The sequence below is a fragment of the Leiobunum rupestre genome, chromosome 2 (genome assembly GCF_980474605.1).
Source record: "Leiobunum rupestre chromosome 2, qqLeiRupe1.1.hap1, whole genome shotgun sequence".
Classification (NCBI taxonomy): domain Eukaryota; kingdom Metazoa; phylum Arthropoda; class Arachnida; order Opiliones; family Sclerosomatidae; genus Leiobunum; species Leiobunum rupestre.
The window spans coordinates 62,898,209-62,918,985 of NC_143385.1; the positions used below are offsets into that span (position 1 = coordinate 62,898,209).

General features: G+C 41.0%; 1 protein-coding gene across 1 annotated transcript; it reads left to right on the forward strand.

The window, feature by feature from the left end:
* The first annotated feature begins 399 nt into the window (after positions 1-399).
* Positions 400-17,900, forward strand: LOC149958685 (ATP-binding cassette sub-family C member 1-like). Its single transcript, XM_090166038.1, has 24 exons — positions 400-640; positions 5,133-5,309; positions 5,960-6,076; positions 6,382-6,519; positions 8,065-8,196; positions 8,259-8,320; positions 8,395-8,520; positions 9,179-9,394; positions 9,458-9,632; positions 12,425-12,679; positions 12,739-12,942; positions 13,002-13,148; positions 14,390-14,480; positions 14,566-14,753; positions 14,815-14,991; positions 15,052-15,582; positions 15,642-16,175; positions 16,234-16,433; positions 16,511-16,637; positions 16,712-16,813; positions 16,873-17,019; positions 17,085-17,410; positions 17,474-17,668; positions 17,724-17,900. The coding sequence occupies exons 1-24, from the start codon at positions 593-595 to the stop codon at positions 17,833-17,835; spliced, it is 4,527 nt and encodes a 1,508-aa protein (XP_090022164.1). The 5' UTR covers positions 400-592; the 3' UTR covers positions 17,836-17,900.
* Positions 17,901-20,777: the final 2,877 nt, after the last annotated feature.

Consider the following 20,777-nt stretch of genomic DNA (forward strand, 5'->3'; position numbering starts at 1 on the left):
ATATTTATTAGCCGGCGCGTTTTAGACGAATCAAACCCTTCTATTGAATTTCACTTACAAAGAGCGGCTCTTCCTCTAGACTGAATACCCTGTTACCTAACTCGGCAACCAGTCCATTGTTTTCCATTTTAAAGGGGGCGTAGAACACTACAACGCGCAAAAATCAAGGCCTCCGGAGGTTTCACCGCCGTTTAGGCCTAGTCTTCCACCGTGCTTCCACAATGCGTTTACACGGGTTATGTCAGGCAAGGACGTGTTCGCTAACTGTCGTCGAAACGTCCCGTTACCTTCGTCGCCGCCCTCCGTATCCTTAATTCGCGATTGCGTGGAAGGGGAAAATGGAATGATAATGTATGGACGATAAGCGCTATTTCGCGATAATAAAAGAGTGAAAGGACTCTGCGCCGCCATTAAATATGAAAACAGGTGTGCATGTTAGTTTTTGCGTTCTGTTTTCTGCCCCCAGTTAGTTTTTGCGTTCTGTTTTCTGCCCCCAGTTTAATTTCCAAACGGCGCGTTCATCATCGGGAAATGTTTGTGTGACTTTGGTAGCGGCACGTCGTCGAACCGGACGTACTAATTCTGTTCTTAGATGGCGTCGTGGGAGACTCTCGACGAGTTGTGTCAATCAAAGTTTTGGGTGAGTTAAAACGCTTGTTTTTTATTATGTTTTTTTTAATATATTTTTTGTGTTAATTAGTTTGTGCAGTGATTTTCTGAGTGTGTATATTTTACCGGATATAGAACTTTACGATTAGATAATTTAAAATTAAATTAATTTAATGTTTTGTTTCGAGGTCAAAGTGAAAAGTTTTAACGTTGGTAGGTCAACATTTGTCGACTTGTTATTATGGACTGTTGGTCACGCTAAACCTTAAAACCCAATTTTAAATCGATTTAAATTGAGATAATTTCGTCATGAAGCGATAGCTTTAGTCACATGATAGTTAAACAATTGGTTAAGATTAGAGGTCGGCGTTCGATTAACTTTTTTATCCATGGATAAAATAAGTTCGGCGATATTTAAATAATATTTATTTAAATAACCAATATTTGAATAATAATTGTAAAATGTTTAAATAATCGAAAGTGGATAAGCCTATTATTTAAACAAAACGAACAATTATTTAAATAAATACCATTTTAATTCAAATAAATGCTTGGTTGCGTAAAAAAATAATTAAATAAGTTAAAATTATATTCTTTTTACCAACTTTTGTTAAATAAATCGGAAATTTTGTGGATAATGAATAAACAATTCCGAGCACTAGATTAAGATAAGTTTATAATTACGTTTGCACATAAGTGTGTCAGTTCCGTATCTTCCACGTATTAAATTTTAACTGCATGCCACACGTTTTTGGTGGATTTCTCAAACACAGACCAGGTCATTAGGCCCAATAAATACTGTTCGTTTCACCGTCATGTCGAGGCGTAGAACCGGCACGTGATCATTTGTTTCTCACTTGCGAATTTTTCTCGATAGAGGCGCTTTTATTTTCGAGGTATGACATCAAATCTACGTCACTCCACATATAGACAACAGTGATTATTTCCACTAACTCACATACTTATAGAATATGATTATAGTTCAATTTGTGTGACTTTGTCGCGTTAGACGATAGTTTATGTTGATAAAAATAGAAAATAGAAGACACCTGTGTATATTTTAATAAGAATACAAATATCTACTTTATTTACACAGTAAAAATTATATTATTTCGAACAGTTTCTATGGCAACACCGCTAAATGACGTCACAGTTCTCTCTTCGTTCTGAACTAATATTTTCAACAATTCGTCAAAAGTCTCCCGATAATATTATCATATGGAACATAATAACTCATAAGGATCATAGGATGCGTCTGCATAACATTTCCGTAGAAAAAATTCCATGATATTTTGTTTCACACGGAGCAGTAAGGGGACCCAAAAATGCAAAAAATTCTTATAATCCTTGGTCTATTGAAAAGGTTACCATGGAAACGAAATCACGTGTTTCCTAGGCACGAGCTAAACTAGAGATTGTCAAAATCCATTTTACTAACTTCCGTTTCTCATCAGTAAATCTGATGAGGCGTTTTTCGCCACGGAGTTGTGAGTGTCGTAATTAACGTGAAAAAAGTTTAATTAAAGAAAATGATTTTATGGCATACTTATGAGTGATTATGTTACATATGATATTATTAATGTGGCATAAAATATTATCGCGTGTGAAACCGCGATGTCATCGTTTTCGAAAAACAGCTGAAGTTAGCTGTTGGAGAGCCTAAACCATCTACACATATTTACGTGTAAAATACGATACCGGTGTTCCCACAACCTTGAGCGAATTTGCACCTTGTTAAATGCCTATAAAATACTCTACATTATTTGTTAAGAGTTAGTATTACCCAAGAATTTATTTATCCTGTAAGTAGGAAGAATTAATAAGTTGAGATGATCCACCAGAAACCATGGTCTAGTTTAAACCTGCACGAGTCGGTAGGAAAATGTCACTAGCGTCTATTTGAATCGCGTCGGAAGATGTACGTTTTACGGAATCAATGAAGTACCGGGTAGATTTGAAATTTAAGGGGAGGATCATACTGAAAGTCGTCTCGACATACTCAGTCTTTTAAAGCAACTGTGGGCTCTATCATTGTCACCGGTATTGGTAAGGCCCTTTTTTTTATTAAAGATCGCAATGAATCTATCCGATTCATCGACCAAACGACTTTACTGCAGAGCGTGGTGCCATCTGTTAATGGCAAATGAAGCTGAAATTAAAAATAGCGAAACAATAACGTCGTCAGAGAACCATTTATAATTATTATAATTAGACCACTTACACTATACTTAGTCGACTATAAACCCCATATAAAATACATTGTTAAAAATTACTTTAATTTTATTTAGGTTATTTATAAGTACCGCCTTTTGGGTCAAAATGTAGCTTAAGTATCTTGTTTTGATTTCGACGCTAGCGACATCTGCTGAAAAAAGAGCTGCTTAACGTCGAGCCGACAAGCAAGTGGCGGCCGTGAAGTAGCTCTTTTTTCAACAGAAGTCACTAGCGTCGAAATCAAAAAGCCAGTACTTATAGGTACCCCTCGCCAGCGGCGGCGATCGGAAAATATTTCTGTGGGGGCCTGGGCCATTATTTTTTCATCCAAAAATGCATATACTTAAAACTGAAGCAAGAAAATGTACAGCTCTAAATTTCTATATATTTTTAAAAGTGTTCTTTATAATATCTCATCCGGCATGGATTACATTGATAATAAAAGTTAAGTCGATATCTTTAGAAAAATATCTGTGTACATGGCTAGATAATTAAGCCCTTCTTGGCCACATACTTAACGAAGGTATTTGAGGTAAAATAGGGTACACGACGGGGCGATTTTCTGTTTGGACGAATCTATCGAAATCAATTTTACGGTTATATCATCTTAATGCTACTCGCATCTGCAATCTCAAAATAACTTCTGTCAAAAGACTGAATTCGGACCCAAATAAAGGCAGTGATATTATAAATTTTACCCTGGTTGCTATTTTTCCTCAATTTAATTTCTGTGGGGGCTCTGCCCTCGTTTGGATTTCCCTGTGGGGGCTCGAGCCCCAGAGCCCCCACGGGATCGCCGTCACTGCCCCTCGCGTTGATTGGATTGTTTGTAAATTGGTCAATAACATAAATTACAGCAATATTAAACAATATTTTTACACTGGATATATAATTAAGGTTAAAGTCCAATAATTAGAGTATAATACTCTACAATGGCTCTTTGACGACGTTATCATTTAGCCATTTTTAATTTAAGCTTCCTTTGCCACAAATAGATGGCACCACGTTCTTCAGTAAAGTGCCGTTTTTCCAGTAATGCACGATTTTTAAAAACCTTGGCGTTTTTCGAATAATCAGATAGATTCATGGCCATCTCTAATAACAGGGGCCTGTTCAAAATACAAGTGGCAATGATAGAGCTGCCACTTGCTTTAAAAATAAATGTAAAGAAATAAATACTTGATATTATTATAAGTAACATAACAAACATAAGTTTGGCATTTCCAATTCTCCCGACGCTTATTTTTTTATGATAATTTGTTTCGCCAATGACCATTTAAATCACTACATGGCTTAGGACTTATAACTCTTTGCGTGGAAGTGTCAGGTAACGGTTCACGCTTATTTAAAATTGAACGCCTTTCAACAGTTAAAATGAAGTTTATTTTGGAAAAATAATGGAAAATTATTGAATCTGGACGTAAAATTCCGGTTGCAGGTAGTTTTCAGGTAGTTATTTTAAAATTTGAGACCGAAAAGCTTTTTTCAGTCATATTTATCGCCGTCGCACTATAAGTATCATCAGGAGACATGACTAGGAGTTCACAGTCGGGCGCTTTTCCCTACGCGCGCTGTTAACGAAAAACGTGTCTTTCCCTTCTCAAACTTTTACCCGAGATGAAATATTTTAGTGACGCTCTCTAGCGAGGATTGTGGGAACTACCGCTGAAGAAAAAAACAGTTCTGACGGGGTTGTAGAGCCGCCTCAGCGTGAGCCCGCGAGAAGGGTTTTTTTTTTCTCCCAGAGGGCGCAATGTTTATAGTATAGTATCTACGCGACGGCCGAGAAAAAAGAAAACGCCAGAGAAAAAATTCGAGGGGTGGGTAGAAAGCGGGAATTATTGGGAAAAACGGGTTTTTGTGTTCACGACGCCGGGGTCCATTCACCGCGGCAGACGCTGTCAACTCCTAGTCATGTCTCCTGGTATCATAAAAACAATAAGTATAACATTTAACAAAAATTATCACCCAACTGATTTTCAGAGTTATAACGCAAATCTGGCTAACTATATCCAAGGTGAAATATACTGCTACCAAAGACTATAATACTCGTTAAGAGAGTCGGGGTCGAAAAAGGTTCCGTTAGAAAATTCACATAAAAGCAATATAAAGTGTGATACTTAAAGTGATTATGTTACTTAAGGTCACATTTACCTCCGATTACGCAATCACACCGCGCGGGACTATCACTAACCGAAATCGTTCACTGTCATGCTTATGTATATTACGTTACTTATGATATTGCTATATAAAAAATAAATAAAATATTGAAAGCAAATTCTATTATAAATTAATTTTAACTTAATTAGGATGCAAATTTAACATGGTACACAACAGATCCGGAACTCACAGATTGTTTTCAAAACACAGTCTTGGTGTGGATACCGTGCATATTTCTATGGATTTTCGCCCCCATAGAGGTGCTTACGTCCGTCAAGTCCAAAAACGGATTTATACCATGGACCAGTTTAAACATTGCTAAAACAGTAAGAATCCATTATAACTATGGACAAAGAAATCGTGAGAGGGACTCCTTATTCAAGGGTTATCGATATAGTAGACTTGGTTTCCAAACAGAAGCGCTTCCGCGTTATGTTGAGTTTCTTTAGCCGCTCAAAGAATTTGTCTCTACGTTTTGACGTAACTTTTTCGACAATATCGTACTCCGGCTCAGCACCAACACGTTTGACCTAATAGGCGCTTAAATAAAACATCTTCCCAGAAATTGCCAAGAAGTAATATTTCCGACAGCCAGGACTCATAAGTTATTATTTATATAGTACTTGTTGAAATATTAGAAAGCTGGAAACTTTCTCGAACGTAACATCGGTTTTTTGCTAAGCCTTAACATGCCAAAAAAGTTACCTGGTTTAAAGGAAACACTTGTTGCATACCGTACTGCTTAAATATGACTTTTTGGCTAGCCATTCTAACCGTTTAACCGACCGACCGGAAATAGCTCCTTCCCAGATGAATTTGGAAAAGGGAGTAGAAACCGAGTATCTTTTATTGAAGCGTCCATTGAACTGTAATTTCCCACAATGGTTTTCATTTTAAACCAAAAATTGGGAGTCCCTTTACAAATTTCTTCGTCCATATTCGAACCCTGTTAAATTTTATTATTTTAACTCCGCAGATTATAACAGTCACTCTAGCCTTACTGTCCATGTTAAAGGTAGTTTACGCTAATGTTAAGGATAACGAACCATCGCCCGTTATAACTCAGGCAGCTACGCTTGAACTCCTAACTTATGTAAGTTCTTCGACAGTGGCTGCGTCAAGGTGCTTAGAACGAGGAAGAGTTTTACTCTAACTTAGCTGAAGATGGCGCTACACAACGCTAGAAAGTTTTGCCATTTCTATTTAATAACGGTGCGCTCGGTGTGCTATTTGGAGGGAGTGTCGCGCACCGTTATTAAATACAGGATGAAAAGCCCAATAGTGTTGTGAAGCGCCATCTGCAGCATAGTCTGGGTAAACATTTTCCTCGTTGACGCTAACTTGACGTACGCGTCCGAGGTGATTGACTCGGAACTAAAAGTGAAACATTTATGGCAGATATTAGTTATTGGACTAGTTCTGTCGGGAAGAAAACATGGCGTCCAAAACTCGGCGATTTTGTTTGTTTTCTGGTTTTTGGCATTCGTTTGCGGTCTTCTGACGTATTGTTCTTTGTTGAAAACGCTTCACAATAAGGTAAAATTTATATTTAAAGTAAGTGGCGACTCTAGTTCAGTTCGAAATCACTGTCTCGCGCGTAGTCAATAGCGTTAACCCACTTCCTGCCGGAACTCAGAAAATATTTGCTCCGTAGTTACCATGGTAACCAACTACAGATAGCGCCCTACAACCACCGGAGTAGGCTGATTTTCGAGGGTAACGTGCCGGAAGAGGGTAATCGCTTCGTTACCAAACTGTCAGTCGGACTAAGCGTAATAGGCCAGCACTTTTAAGGGCCCGGATTCTAAAGGTAAATTTAATGACAGTTATTTTAGGAAAAAATAAAATGCTTCATAGGGGCCCGGTTAGAAGACTTTGCTTAGGGCCCCGAAAACGTCTAACGTGGCCCTGGCGAGAGCTCTCTGAATTCGAATCCCGGGTACGCGTTTCAATATCATCTTTGCTCCCGCTTAACGCGTTCGGCTTGTTATGACCGAGGCTTCACTCAGAATATTAATCCGTAAATGATGAGAACGTCTTTTCAATTGAGCAAAAATAATTTAAAATATCAAAATTTACACACCATTGTTGTGTTTATCAACATTTTTTATAGTATATAAGTATTTGTTTAAGTAACTTTCTTCGCTTTGTTATCTGATATTCGAGAACTGGTCTAGTGATATCATTAAAATATTTTCACTGCGGCCAACTAACTCCGCTTTTGAGGTATGAAAAGTTGTTTTTGATATAATGTATAATAATGATGATGGCTATAACAGTGTAATTTATAAAAATTGGGAGAGCAATCAAAAAAAAAACGTAGAGCCATCTTGCTGAAAAAATTATTTTGTAACTTGAAACTTGAAACTTTTCAAGAAATGAGCAGGGTTGTTCAAAATGCTTTTTTACAAAATACTATTTCTATAACTCAAAATGCAAAATGTAAAATGGTTTTTGCAGCTTAAAATAAAAATACAAAATGATTTTTCAAAATGCAAAATGTTTTTACAAATGCAATCTGTTTACTTTTACCACTAACTGTGATCACAAATTAATTAGTTGTAATTATTAATAATTAATTATAAATACGTAGAGATTTCAAACTATCCTCGCACCCATCGAAAACTACGAATGTTCGTCTGCTTCTGAGTGAGTGAGTAACTGAGTATCGCTATCTATGATTTTTTGGGAGTAAATATCAGACGAACGTTCTCTACAAAAACCGCGATGATGGTAACAGAGTAAAAACATTTTGAAAATGTTTTTCCTCATACATGTATTAAACCCACAAAATGTAAAATGCAAAATATTTTCCTAGAAACTCAAAATGTAAAATGCAAAATATTTTCCTAGAAACTCAAAATGTACAATGCAAAAAACTTTTTCTAACTCAAAATGCAAAATAGTATTTTGCATTTTTGTATTTTCAAAATGCATTTTGAACAACCCTGGAAATGAGCTAATTTGGTTCTCCTGATATATTTTCAACGTGTTGCGCCTATGTAAAGCATCCTAAGAGGAGTCGCCACTTGCTTTTAAGGCTAATATTTCATTTAATGTGTTAACGAATTTTTCTTAAAGTATTTGATCAAAGATTCGGTTTTATTTACACTATACATGGTACAATTCCCACTGGTAGTGTCCATGTTGGCGTTATCATTTATGACGGATGCGAGACCGGTGTATCGGAAGCGATACGAAACGTTTCACGAGGTAAATGTTTCCACAAACGTAAGTGCGCAAGGTAGTGATACCATATTTAATTTCAATTACAGAAACAATCGCCGGAAATAACAGCCTCATTTCCTTCAAAGCTGTTATTTTTATGGACTTTCCGGTAAATACATTTTTGAGTACGTTTTACGTCTTAAAATAGAATTTTAAAAGATTTTCAACTTTTATTTATCATAGCATAATATGGAGAGGTTGGAAAAAACCAATTACATTTAATGATGTACATGATCTGAACTACAGTGAAAAATCTGCTACTGTTTGTCGAAAGTTCTATAAATATTGGAAACCACCCAGCAAAAGACGGTAGGTGTTTATTTCTTTTTATTATTTTTATTATTTATTTACCATTTTCACGCCTGATTTCAAAGAAAATATAAACCTCGTGCCCTAGATTCGAAATAACTGCCTCGCGAGAAGTCAATAGCGTTTACCCACTTCCTGACGGAACTCGGAAACAATTCTCTCCATAGTTACCAACTATAGATAAGATAGGACTATGGCAGCTAGGAGCAACAAACACAAGGAGAACGCAGCTAGCCTTTAAACACGCTAACGAAGGGTTGTGTACGAATTTCATTGGACGAGCGACACGAGCCTTTACGCTGAACGTTTTACGGGCGGGGGAGAAGACGATTTCCGAATTTTCCCCTTCCGACGGCAGCAGGCGCTAAAGCGTCTAACCAATGAAAAATGTACACAAGAAAATCCACGACTTTTGACGGGTTGCGTTCTCCTTGTGTGGGGTGTTGTGTTTGTTGCTCCTAGATGGCAGCGACCAACGACACGTAGGCCGATTTTTCCGACGTCACGAGCCCGAAGTGGATAAACGCTTCGTTTTAAACAATCGGAAAGCTCTCAGAATTTGAATCTAGAGTACGGAGTTTTACATTATCTTTGCTGATGTAAACCCAGTCGTTTGAAACGAAAACAAAGGCTGAGGGAAATAAGCTGAAATATTTAGTCCGCAGGTTTACAAATTCCACGCTCAATACACTGAGACTGAACTAAATGGCGTAGCATGTGAAGACTATCAAAATGTTCCAAAATCTACCAAACCTAAAGAGAAATACAGTATTCTTCCGGCTATGATCAAAGCTTTTTGGCCTTACTTCATTTTCACTTCTTTGATTCGTCTGGTTTTCGACTTATTGCAGTTTACAAATCCAATAATACTCAGGTTAGTAGCTAATCCTATTAATTTAAGAGTACGTTCTTCTGTTAATAAAGTTATCTTTATAAGATGGCTGATAGAATACGCGTCGAGTGACGAACCAATTTGGAAGGGATATTTCTACGTTGTTCTTCTGGCATTAGCCAATACCGTACAGTATTTATTTGGCGGCTCGTACTTCAGACGCGTAATTAAATTGGGTCTAAGGCTTAGAAGTTTATGTATGAGTACAATTTACAAAAAGGTAAGCCTTTGTCTTGGTCGTTTAATTTTATGCGAGATAATTTATCCAGGTATCCAAGAAAGCAGCGCCGTATTAACCCATGGCAGGGCCCCTAGGCTTCGATTTTCTTTGGGGCCCTCGACATCATCATCCCCTTCTGATGCATGTGCCCCTGAACTTGGTGGGCCCCTAGTCTTCGAGCTTCTTTGGAGCCCTCGACATCATCATCCCCCTTCTGATGCATGTGCTCCTGCTCTTGGTGGGCCACTAGTCTTCGAGCTTCTTTGGGGCCCTCGATATCATCATCCCCCTTCTGATGCATATGTCCCTGCTCTTGGTGGGCCCCTGGTCTTCGAGCTTCTTTGGAGCCCTCGACATCATCTTCCCCTTCTGATGCATGTGCCCCTGCTCTTGATGGGCCCCTGGTCTTCGAGCTTCTTTCGGGATCTCGGATCATCATCCCCCTTCTGATGCATGTGCCCCTGAACTCGGTGGGCCACTAGTCTTCGAGCTACTTTGGGGCCCTCGACATCATCATCCCCCTTCTGATGCATGTGCCCCTGCTCTTGGTGGGGCACTAGTCTTCGAGCTTCTTTGGGGCCCTCGACATCATCATCCCCTTCTGATGCATGTGCCCCTGAACTTGGTGGGCCACTAGTCTTCGAGCTACTTTGGGCCCTCGACATCATCATCCCCCTTCTGATGCATATGTCCCTGCTCTTAGTGGGCCTCTAGTCTTCGAGCTTTTTTGTGGCCCTCGACATAATCATCCCCCTTCTGATGCATGTGCCCCTGCTCTTCGAGCTTCTTTGGAGCCCTCGACATCATCATCCCCCTTCTGATGCATGTGCCCCTGCTCTTGGTGGTCCCCTGGTCTTCGAGCTTCTTTGGAGCACTCGGGCTTACAAGTCATCTTTTTGACTTAGCCCTTTTCCTTTTTGTATGGTCTATTTAAAAAATTTAATAAATGGACATTGAATTAATTGAATTAATTAATTATCCCCCCCTTCTGATGCATGTGCCCCTGCTCTTAGTGGGCCCCTAGCCTTCGAGCTTCTTTGGAGCCCTCGACATCATCATCCCCCTTCTGATGCATGTGATCCTGCTCTTGGTGGGCCACTAGTCTTCGAGCTTCTTTGGGGCCCTCGATATCATCATCCCCCTTCTGATGCATATGTCCCTGCTCTTGGTGGGCCCCTGGTCTTCGAGCTTCTTTGGAGCCCTCGACATCATCTTCCCCTTCTGATGCATGTGCCCCTGCTCTTGGTGGGGCACTAGTCTTCGAGCTTCTTTGGGGCCCTCGACATCATCATCCCCTTCTGATGCATGTGCCCCTGAACTTGGTGGGCCACTAGTCTTCGAGCTTCTTTGGGGCCCTCGATATCATCATCCCCCTTCTGATGCATATGTCCCTGCTCTTGGTGGGCCCCTGGTCTTCGAGCTTCTTTGGAGCCCTCGACATCATCTTCCCCTTCTGATGCATGTGCCCCTGCTCTTGATGGGCCCCTGGTCTTCGAGCTTCTTTCGGGATCTCGACATCATCATCCCCCTTCTGATTCATGTGCCCCTGAACTTGGTGGGCCCCTAGTCTTCGAGCTTCTTTGGAGCCCTCGACATCATCATCCCCCTTCTGATGCATGTACCCCTGCTCTTGGTGGGCCACTAGTCTTCGAGCTTCTTTGGGGCCCTCGACATCATCATCCCCTTCTGATGCATGTGCCCCTGAACTTGGTGGGCCCCTGGTCTTCGAGCTTCTTTGGAGCCCTCGACATCATCTTCCCCTTCTGATGCATGTGCCCCTGCTCTTGGTGGGCCCCTGGTCTTCGAGCTTCTTTCGGGATCTCGACAACATCATCCCCTTCTGATGCATGTGCCCCTGAACTTGGTGGGCCACTAGTCTTCGAGCTACTTTGGGGCCCTCGACATCATCATCCCCCTTCTGATGCATGTGCCCCTGCTCTTGGTGGGGCACTAGTCTTCGAGCTTCTTTGGGGCCCTCGACATCATCATCCCCTTCTGATGCATGTGCCCCTGAACTTGGTGGGCCACTAGTCTTCGAGCTACTTTGGGGCCCTCGACATCATCATCCCCCTTCTGATGCATATGTCCCTGCTCTTAGTGGGCCTCTAGTCTTCGAGCTTTTTTGTGGCCCTCGACATAATCATCCCCCTTCTGATGCATGTGCCCCTGCTCTTCGAGCTTTTTTGTGGCCCTCGACATAATCATCCCCCTTCTGATGCATGTGCCCCTGCTCTTCGAGCTTCTTTGGAGCCCTCGACATCATCATCCCCCTTCTGATGCATGTGCCCCTGCTCTTGGTGGTCCCCTGGTCTTCGAGCTTCTTTGGAGCACTCGGGCTTACAAGTCATCTTTTTGACTTAGCCCTTTTCCTTTTTGTATGGTCTATTTAAAAAATTTAATAAATGGACATTGAATTAATTGAATTAATTAATTATCCCCCCCCTTCTGATGCATGTGCCCCTGCTCTTAGTGGGCCCCTAGCCTTCGAGCTTCTTTGGAGCCCTCGACATCATCATCCCCCTTCTGGTGCTTGTGCCCCTGCTCTAGATGGGCCCCTGGTCTTCATGGGCCCCTGGTCTTCGAGCTTCTTTGGAACACTCGACATTATCCACCCCTTCTGATGCATGTGCCCCTGCTCTTAGCCCCAGCCTAGTCCGCCTTATCAATAATGCGGCACTGATAGTAACTTACACTATGGAGAATGCCATGGTGGTACGAGAGGCTACTTCTATCGTCCCGCTCTCTTTTATCGCCTGAATGTATTCTTCGTAATAACTTCGGGTTTCTCATAGACGTTACGGCTGTCCAACTCTGCCAGACGTAACTTAACAATCGGAGTAATTTTGAATGCCATGTCCGTGGATTCGGATCGCTTTCCCATGCTCATGACTGAAATAAACATGCTGTGGTCGGCGCCTTTGAAAATAGCCTTGTCATTGTACTTTCTGTGGGAAGTTTTAGGCGTTGCTACTTTCGCTGGACTAGCTATTATGCTTCTGATGATGCCACTAAATGGCGTACTCGCCAGAAAAATTAAACGTCTTCAGGTATTTCTAAATGTACCACTCATTTGGTAGTCCTTCGTCTAACACGTTCTTGGCACTAGACCAAAGTAATGCTTTGCAAAGACCAAAGAATCAAGATGATGAGCGAGGTGCTGAATGGCATCAAAGTTTTGAAACTCTACGGTTGGGAGGAGTCGTTTCAGGATAAAATTTCGGAGCTTAGAAATCGAGAAGTTGATTTATTGAAGAAGATGCAGTATTTAAACGCGTTTACGACGTCTTTGTGGCAATTGACGCCGTTTTTGGTTCGTATGTTTTACCAAACTTATTTTAACCGAATTATAATACAGGAACTTAACTCTAGGTGGCGGTAGTGAGCTTTACAGCTTTTGTGCTGGTGGATGAAAATAACATTTTAACGGCCACTATTGCTTTTGTTTCATTGAGGCTATTTAACATGCTGAAAGATCCTTTAACCGATATACCAGATACGATTAATTATATTATTGTGGTAATTATCCTTTAATTAACTTTTTACAAGGCTTAAAGCGTTTAAACACGGACATTATTACTAGGATAAGAGACTGCCCTAAATAAAACTTTGACACTCATGCAATAGCGGCCAATTCGCCGAAATTAAATGAAGTTCATGAACAAGTATTTTCCCGCTAAAAACCATGCTATAAATTATCGGCGTTCAGCGCCCCGCTCGTTTTTATATTGGCTTCTATGCAAAAACTATTCTAAAAATAATTTTCCGCTAGGGGCGCTCAAAGATATATTTGTTCGAAACTTCAACGAATGGGTTGGCCGCTATGGCGCGAGTGTCAAAGTTGGCCGTGCATAGACTCACCTGGCAAGCGCTATAAAAATTGTGCAGCGCAGCCAGATCTTTGGGAAGAAAAAAACTTTGCTGGAAAATGCGTCTTATTTGAACGAACCATTGAGAGATAGACGGCGCCACGGGTAGAATTATAATGTTTTCTCGTCATTTGGGAGCAGACGGCAGTATTCTTATTTTTTAAAAACTTGTTTCGCGAAATACGGAAATCCGACGTTTTGATTGGACCTCTAGATTAATATTCCCAACTCAATGGGTGTGACAACAATGTCCACCAATATGGCTGATACACACAGCAAAATAAAACGCAGCAAAACAGGCAAAGTGACGGGGAAGTTTCTAATGTGCAAATTAGTTCAAATCACGCCCCGGGGGCCACCCGTTTGGTCGCGATTTGGGGGTGGGACCCGACCGTGAAAAAAAAAGGTTTATGGCATCTGATAGATTCTGAATAGGATTCTTGACACTCTTGTCTGCTAAATGGTGATTCAGCAACTAATCTAGAGTAGTGTAGTTACAAAACTTTATCTGCTATGATTGGGATTTACAGTAGGTTAAGGTTAAGTCTCTAGAGTATTTTATAAACCTAGGGTTGGATCGGCTTATTTAAAGGTTAAACCAGGGTTATTTGGGCTTAGGAGGTTCACCTACTCATCCTCTCAGATGGTGTCCATAAATAAGATTGGCTTTCCCCAAATTCTTGCTCTTTTACCGTGGTTGTGACATTGATAATTTTAAATATTTACCGAAAACTATTTTTTTTCCAAGTTAGAAAAATTGTTCATCCTTCCCGCTAATAGAATGTCCGTGCTTTAAATCCGCCATTTTTAATTTGCGATATCCCTTTGAAAATTATCCGCTCTATTGGATTTGGTTTTAGGTCTTGTTCAATCACTTATTTTTATTTATAGACGAGAGTAGGTATTAAAAGAATAAACCTAGTATTAAATAGCGAAGAACTCGAAGACTACGTGCGGGAAAATAAGGGTGATAATAAAAATGGTAAGTGTGATGTTTCAAATCAAATAACGACCGATTTGGTCGGCACAATTTCTAATATCTAGTATTTTCAACTACAATTTCCCAGTGATTGATATAAATAACGCCTCTTTTCGCTGGGATGAAACGGGAAACTCCATTTTGAAAAATATCAGTTTGAAAGTTCCCAAAGGATCGCTTGTCGCCATAGTGGGTCAAGTTGGTTGTGGGAAATCCTCGCTAATTTCTGCCATTCTTGGAGATATGGATAAAATGCAAGGACAAGTCAAACTTCAGGTTATAAATTAGCTATATTTATCTAACGCCATCGTGTGTCTTGAAAATTTATACAATGTAGGGCAACATTGCATACGTGCCTCAACAGGCCTGGATCCAGAACGCAACGCTCAAGAACAACATACTCTTCAATCAACCATTCGACGCCGTCAAGTACAATAAAATCGTGGAGTCTTGCACTCTAGATGTTGATTTTAACATCCTTCCCGCCAACGACGCCACCGAGATAGGGGAAAAGGTAGTAGTTGAAATCTTAAGCTGAAACTGATTCGCAATGTTCACAGGACATCTCTTTAAGGGAATAAATTTGAGTGGTGGTCAGAAGCAAAGGGTTAGTTTAGCCCGAGCGGTCTACCTCGACAGTGATATCTATCTGTTAGATGATCCACTAGGAGCTGTTGATTCCCACGTTGGAAAATATATCTTTGACAAAGTCTTGGGGCCCAATGGTATCCTAAAAAAGAAGACGAGGATACTGGTGACCCATAGCGTGACGTTTCTGCCAGAAGTTGACGTGATTTACGTCTTGAAGAACGGAGAGATATCCGAGAGTGGCTCCTATCAAGAGATCATCTCGTCAGATGGCGCGTTTAAAGATTTCCTGTTTCAGCATTTCAACGAGGAGACTCTGAAAGACGAAGACGAACGGTCGGTGTTGTCTTGTATAGCCGACCAAACGAAATCGCCCGGGTTATCGAGGCAAGTTAGCCATTTGTCCAAAGCTTCGACTAAAAGTAAATCGTCCGAAAGTTTGAAACCTGACGTGAAAGGAAAGGGAAAAGATGGCGGGATGCAGTTGGTTAAAGTTGAACAAGAATTTTTTGGATCGGTAAGTTTTATTAAAAGGCTAAAATTGGTGTTTATCTGAGCCCTTCTCCGTCTTTTAAGACGTCATGGTCGGTTTACCGGCAATATTTCGCTACCATGAGGGTAATTTGGTGCCTAATAATCGTCTTGGGCTTCGCGTGTCAACAAGGATTCTCAGTGGGCTCAAATTTCTGGCTGATTATATGGAGCGGTGACTCGGAGCGTAACTTTACCGACCCAGATGTCGAAATCTCAACCAGAAACCTCAGAATCGGAGTTTACGCTGCTTTGGGTGGATCCCAAAGTATCGTGCTCATGGTCAGCTTTGTAGTTCTCGCTATTACTGCTATGCGTTCAGCAACTTTAATGCACACGTCCATGTTGAGCGCCATCTTGCGATCACCCATGTCTTTCTTCGATACGACGCCGATGGGCCGAGTGCTCAATCGCTTCGCCAAGGACGTTGAGGCCACTGATTCAGAGTTACCAACGTCTATGAGGCGTTTTTTGACAATTGGCTCTCAAATCATTGGATTTCTAGTAGCTATTGTCATTGAGATTCCGTCGTTTTTATACGCAGTGCTGCCAGTAACGCTTTTGTACGGATTTGCCCAAGTAAGTTAATGATTCTTGCTAAGCAAAAATCTCGCTTTTTTACAATTTATTATTTCAGCGTCTGTATTTAGCGACCAATCGCCAATTGAAGAGAATGGAAGCAAATAGCAGGTCGCCACTCTACGCTCATTTTTCAGAGTCACTTTCGGGCGCCAGTAGCATCAGAGCTTATGGCGCTACCTCGCGGTTCGAATTACAAGCTGAAAAATATATTGATGATAATACCAAGTTAAGGTACATGCTCAGGGTTACTAATAGGTCGGTATTATTACTTTGCTTTTGATCTAAAATATTATAAACTTTCGGCTTGATTCGATCTTTGGTTTGTTTTAAAGGTGGCTTTCCGTAAATTTGGATATGGTGGGTAGCTTAATACTATTTTTTGCTGGGTTGTTTACTATTGTATCCAAAGGGGAACTGTCTGCAGGCTCAGTTGGATTTGTTATCACGAACGCCAATAACGTAAGAATTAAATAATATCAGATTACCACTAATAAAAAATAGCTAGCTAAGGCTAAACAACATATCTCATTTAGCTTATCAGCATACTGTTTTCTACTGTCCTTGCGTCATCCAACTTCGAAAATTCACTTGTTTCGGTGGAGAGGTTGATGGAATACTGTAACTTAAATCCGGAGGTAGGTTAAAGTTTACTTCATCACTTGAATTTAATAAGCCTAATGAGTGCTTAACATAGGCAAGCTGGGAAAACCCAGATTCCAAACCTAAGAAATCATGGCCTGAACAGGGAAAAATAGTTTTTTACAACTACTCGACGCGTTACAGGAATGGTTTGGAATTAGTTTTGAGGAACTTATCATTTATGATTAACCCATCGGAGAAGGCGAGTCTCAAATTTCACACGCAAAGATATCTTCTAAATTCTAAGCTTTTTATTTACACCTATAGGTTGGTGTCGTTGGCCGAACAGGCGCTGGCAAATCATCTATGACTCTGGCCATGTTCAGAATTATAGAAGCCGTGAGCGGTCAAATATTCATCGACGATGTTGACATATCTCGTTTAGGACTGTTTGATCTTCGTTCGAAACTTACCATAATACCGCAAGATCCTGTACTGTTCTCTGGTTGTTTGAGATTCAATTTGGACCCTTTTAGCAGTTGTACCGATGAGGAACTCTGGTCTGCGTTGGAACTTTCCCATTTGAAATCCTTCGTACAGACATTAGACAAGGGCTTAGACTATGAAATCGCCGAAGGAGGCGAGAACCTTAGGTAATTTTAGCGTTTTGTTAAAATCTCCACAATTGGGTGTAATTAACACTCTTCGTCATTAAGTGTCGGACAACGTCAACTTGTGTGCCTAGCTAGAGCTTTATTGAGGAAAACTAAAGTGTTGGTATTGGATGAAGCGACAGCGTCTGTGGACTTGGACACTGACGACCTCATCCAAGAAACCATAAGGAGGGAATTTAATTCTTGTACAGTTATAACCATTGCCCACAGATTAAACACCATCATGGACTATGATAGGTACTGTAAGCTGTAGTTACGAAACTACGCAGCATTGAACAACTTTTCGTTTCAGGGTAATTGTTCTGGACAAAGGTACCATTTTGGAATTTGACACCCTGACAAATTTATTAGCTGATAATTCTTCTGTGTTTTATGGCATGGCCAAAGACGCTGGACTTGTATAATTAAACTATTAAGATCGAGCTGATTACTGTACATTTCTTATAACAATAAATATTTTTTGGTCATATTTGAGGACTTTTGGTGCATTATATCACGCCTTTCAATAGTTATATAAGACTAATTCGGGATTACGGTGTTTGACGTGGAAACCTCATCTTCAATTACATAAGACTATCTTAGATTAATTTTCGTTTTAAAATGGCTCTCTCAATTCCAAAGACTGTCGCTTCAAGCCCTATTTTAAGGATTTTTCAAAAATACTTAAATGCGATTCTGCTTTATCTCTCCCCAGAAGTCGCTACTGGCGCAATCGATCCAGATCACTGAAAATACGAGATAATATCATTATTACCTTTTACAGCTTAGCCACCAGACTGACTTACTAACTCGCTCAGCTATGTATAGCCTACAGTCACCGCCTTCACATCTCGCTCATGATTGGTTCCGTGGTCAAGCTTTGCCCTTTGTATTTCTTCGAAGCTTTGCTGTAAATTTGATGTTCACCCTCAGACACTTACTCCCTCCAGGTGTAGAGCCTCCATGCATCTTGGATGTTAAAGGGCAACGCAAGCTCTGTGGCAAAAAAAAAAGAAAAAGTAACGTGCTTTTTAAACCCCTACACCCCCCTCAGTACTGGCGAGACCACGCAGAGTTTACCGTAAATTTCGCACTTTGCATACATATTCACACAAATGCCAGCTCACTTGCGTTGCCCTTTAATAGGCTTCCGGGTTCTAAAGCTGACTACACCGCACATTCGTTGGTTTCCGCTTTGTACTGTTATTTAGATTCTTTGCCCATGGACTGGTGCCATGTTTATTTCTGCATTCAGTAACTCTAAAAAAGTTCAGAACGAGTTTTTTTACTTCCAGTTTTGACGTCACGTGGCCTGTCCGTTGAGCAACGAAGTCATCGGCTGTAAGAGCAGGTTTTTCCATTGATCAACGAAAATAATTTTTCAGATACTTCGTTGAGACTTGAGAGTTACTGAACGCGGCCGTATCAATGGCTCTCGTGTCTCGACGTTTTCGTTGCCCCCTCCCCCACGATTGGTCTATCTCTCGCGCAGAGCTGTGTGCCTGGTTTATGGTTGTGTCCTAGTTACTGGATTACGAGACTTTCTCCGCGATTCGGATTCTCGTTCGGCCTTATGTGCTTTTGCTGACATTTATCCCATGATCCATTGGTACAGCGGTTCCATGGCACTCTTGCTGCCCATCCTGAAGTCCGTTTCCGCCTTCTTTGGATCCCATCTCATGTGGGTGTCGCGCACAATGAGGCGGTTGACTCGGAAGCTAGAGCCGCTCTGACGGATGCGTGGGCTCCTCTTTTTGGGTCCACTTCCTGATAAGTCCTTTATTCACCCTAGCTGTTCCGGGGCTCTTTTGGAGATGCGTCACCGTTCGTGGACTGTTTCTCCGACAGGGCGCTTTTTGCAACCTTGTCCGGCGCGTTCTTTGTTGCGGGATTGTCGATTAGGTTGTTCTAAGGAGCGCTTGTGGTCTTTGGCCCGATTCGACCGCGGGCCTCTCTCGCTTCGCAGTGGCGTAAATGAGAACTCAGAGGCCCCCCCGCAAAAATCTCTATGAGGCCGCCCTTTTTATTTTTTTTATGGTTAGCGGGGCCCCCCGCAGCTCGAGCCGCCCCGCGGGCCCTGCGGACCATCAGCTACGCCACTGTCGCTTCGGGCTTTGTTCCTCTCCTAATTGCACGCTGTGTCATGTGGAGGTTGACCTTGCTCATTACGTATTGTTGTGTCATAGCACCGCTTCGGCCCAGGCTTCTTTTTGCAGTTCGTTGGGGAATCTTGGTCTGTCTCCGTACTTTGGTGCTACTTTGACGTCCCTATTAGCGTTCGGTGCTTTTCCTAGAGATCGGCCATTTTTGTCGTATCTGCGTTTTTTTCTCTTTTTTTTTGGGATTCTTATGGAACGCCATCCAGGTCAAAATTATATATAATAAAAAAAAAAACAAACTGAAAAATATAAATTTGGCCCAAAAAATATTTTTGTTGAGAAAAAAATATTTTCGTTGAAAAAGAATATTTTCGTTGAGGTAAAAATATTTTCGTTGAGATAATAATAATTTCGGTTAAGAAAGAATATTTTTGTTGAGAGAAAAATATTTTCGTAGCGAAAAATATAGTTTTTTGTTATTTTTTCTAAATTCCAATGATATATTTCCTAGTGATTTTACGGAAATATACCAATGCTACCGAACCCAAACTAACCCCATACTACGCGCGAAAGCTATGATATCCATAAGTAACCTTATTATCAAAACCGTATCGTGCACTAAGTATTGGCGCCGCACGTTCGCTGCCCTCTCGTGCTGGGGCGCGCGGCGCCACCCCAACCCCATTCTTGCTAATCAAGCTGTTCCGTCTATACCGCAACCTAAAGGACAGTACCTAGCCCTGGACTAACACTGTTTAGGGCCTACCCAACTTTGGGTTAGCTGTGGCGACTCAGTCGACTTTGTAAAAATTCCTTTTTTTACCCCTTTTAACTTTTATTTATATTTTGATCGCGAAGGGGGCCATTTGATTGAACGGGGCCCAGGGCTTAAGCCCTTAAAGACTATGCTTAAATCTGCCCCTGTCTGCTGGTTCTCCTCTTATCTCCGTTGGTTTCTCAATGCGCTTGCGCGAAAACGCTATTCGTATTCCAAAGATTTAGTAGCGCCACCAAGCGAAATTTCTCTAAACTAAAATCGAGGGGAAACAAACCGAGAGAAGATCGTAAACAGCTGACACTCCAAGGCCGTTTTTTGCGGTCGAGAAGGAATTTTTTTAGAACGAAGTAGCAAAATGTAACTTATTAGTTTGAATATTTAAAGTTTTTGATAGTTATTCAAGTGTTAAAAGAAACTTGAAACTTTAAAATTAGTTAGGCCTTATATTAGTAAGGTATGGAAGAAATTACAGAAGAAGAACTGGGGGAGA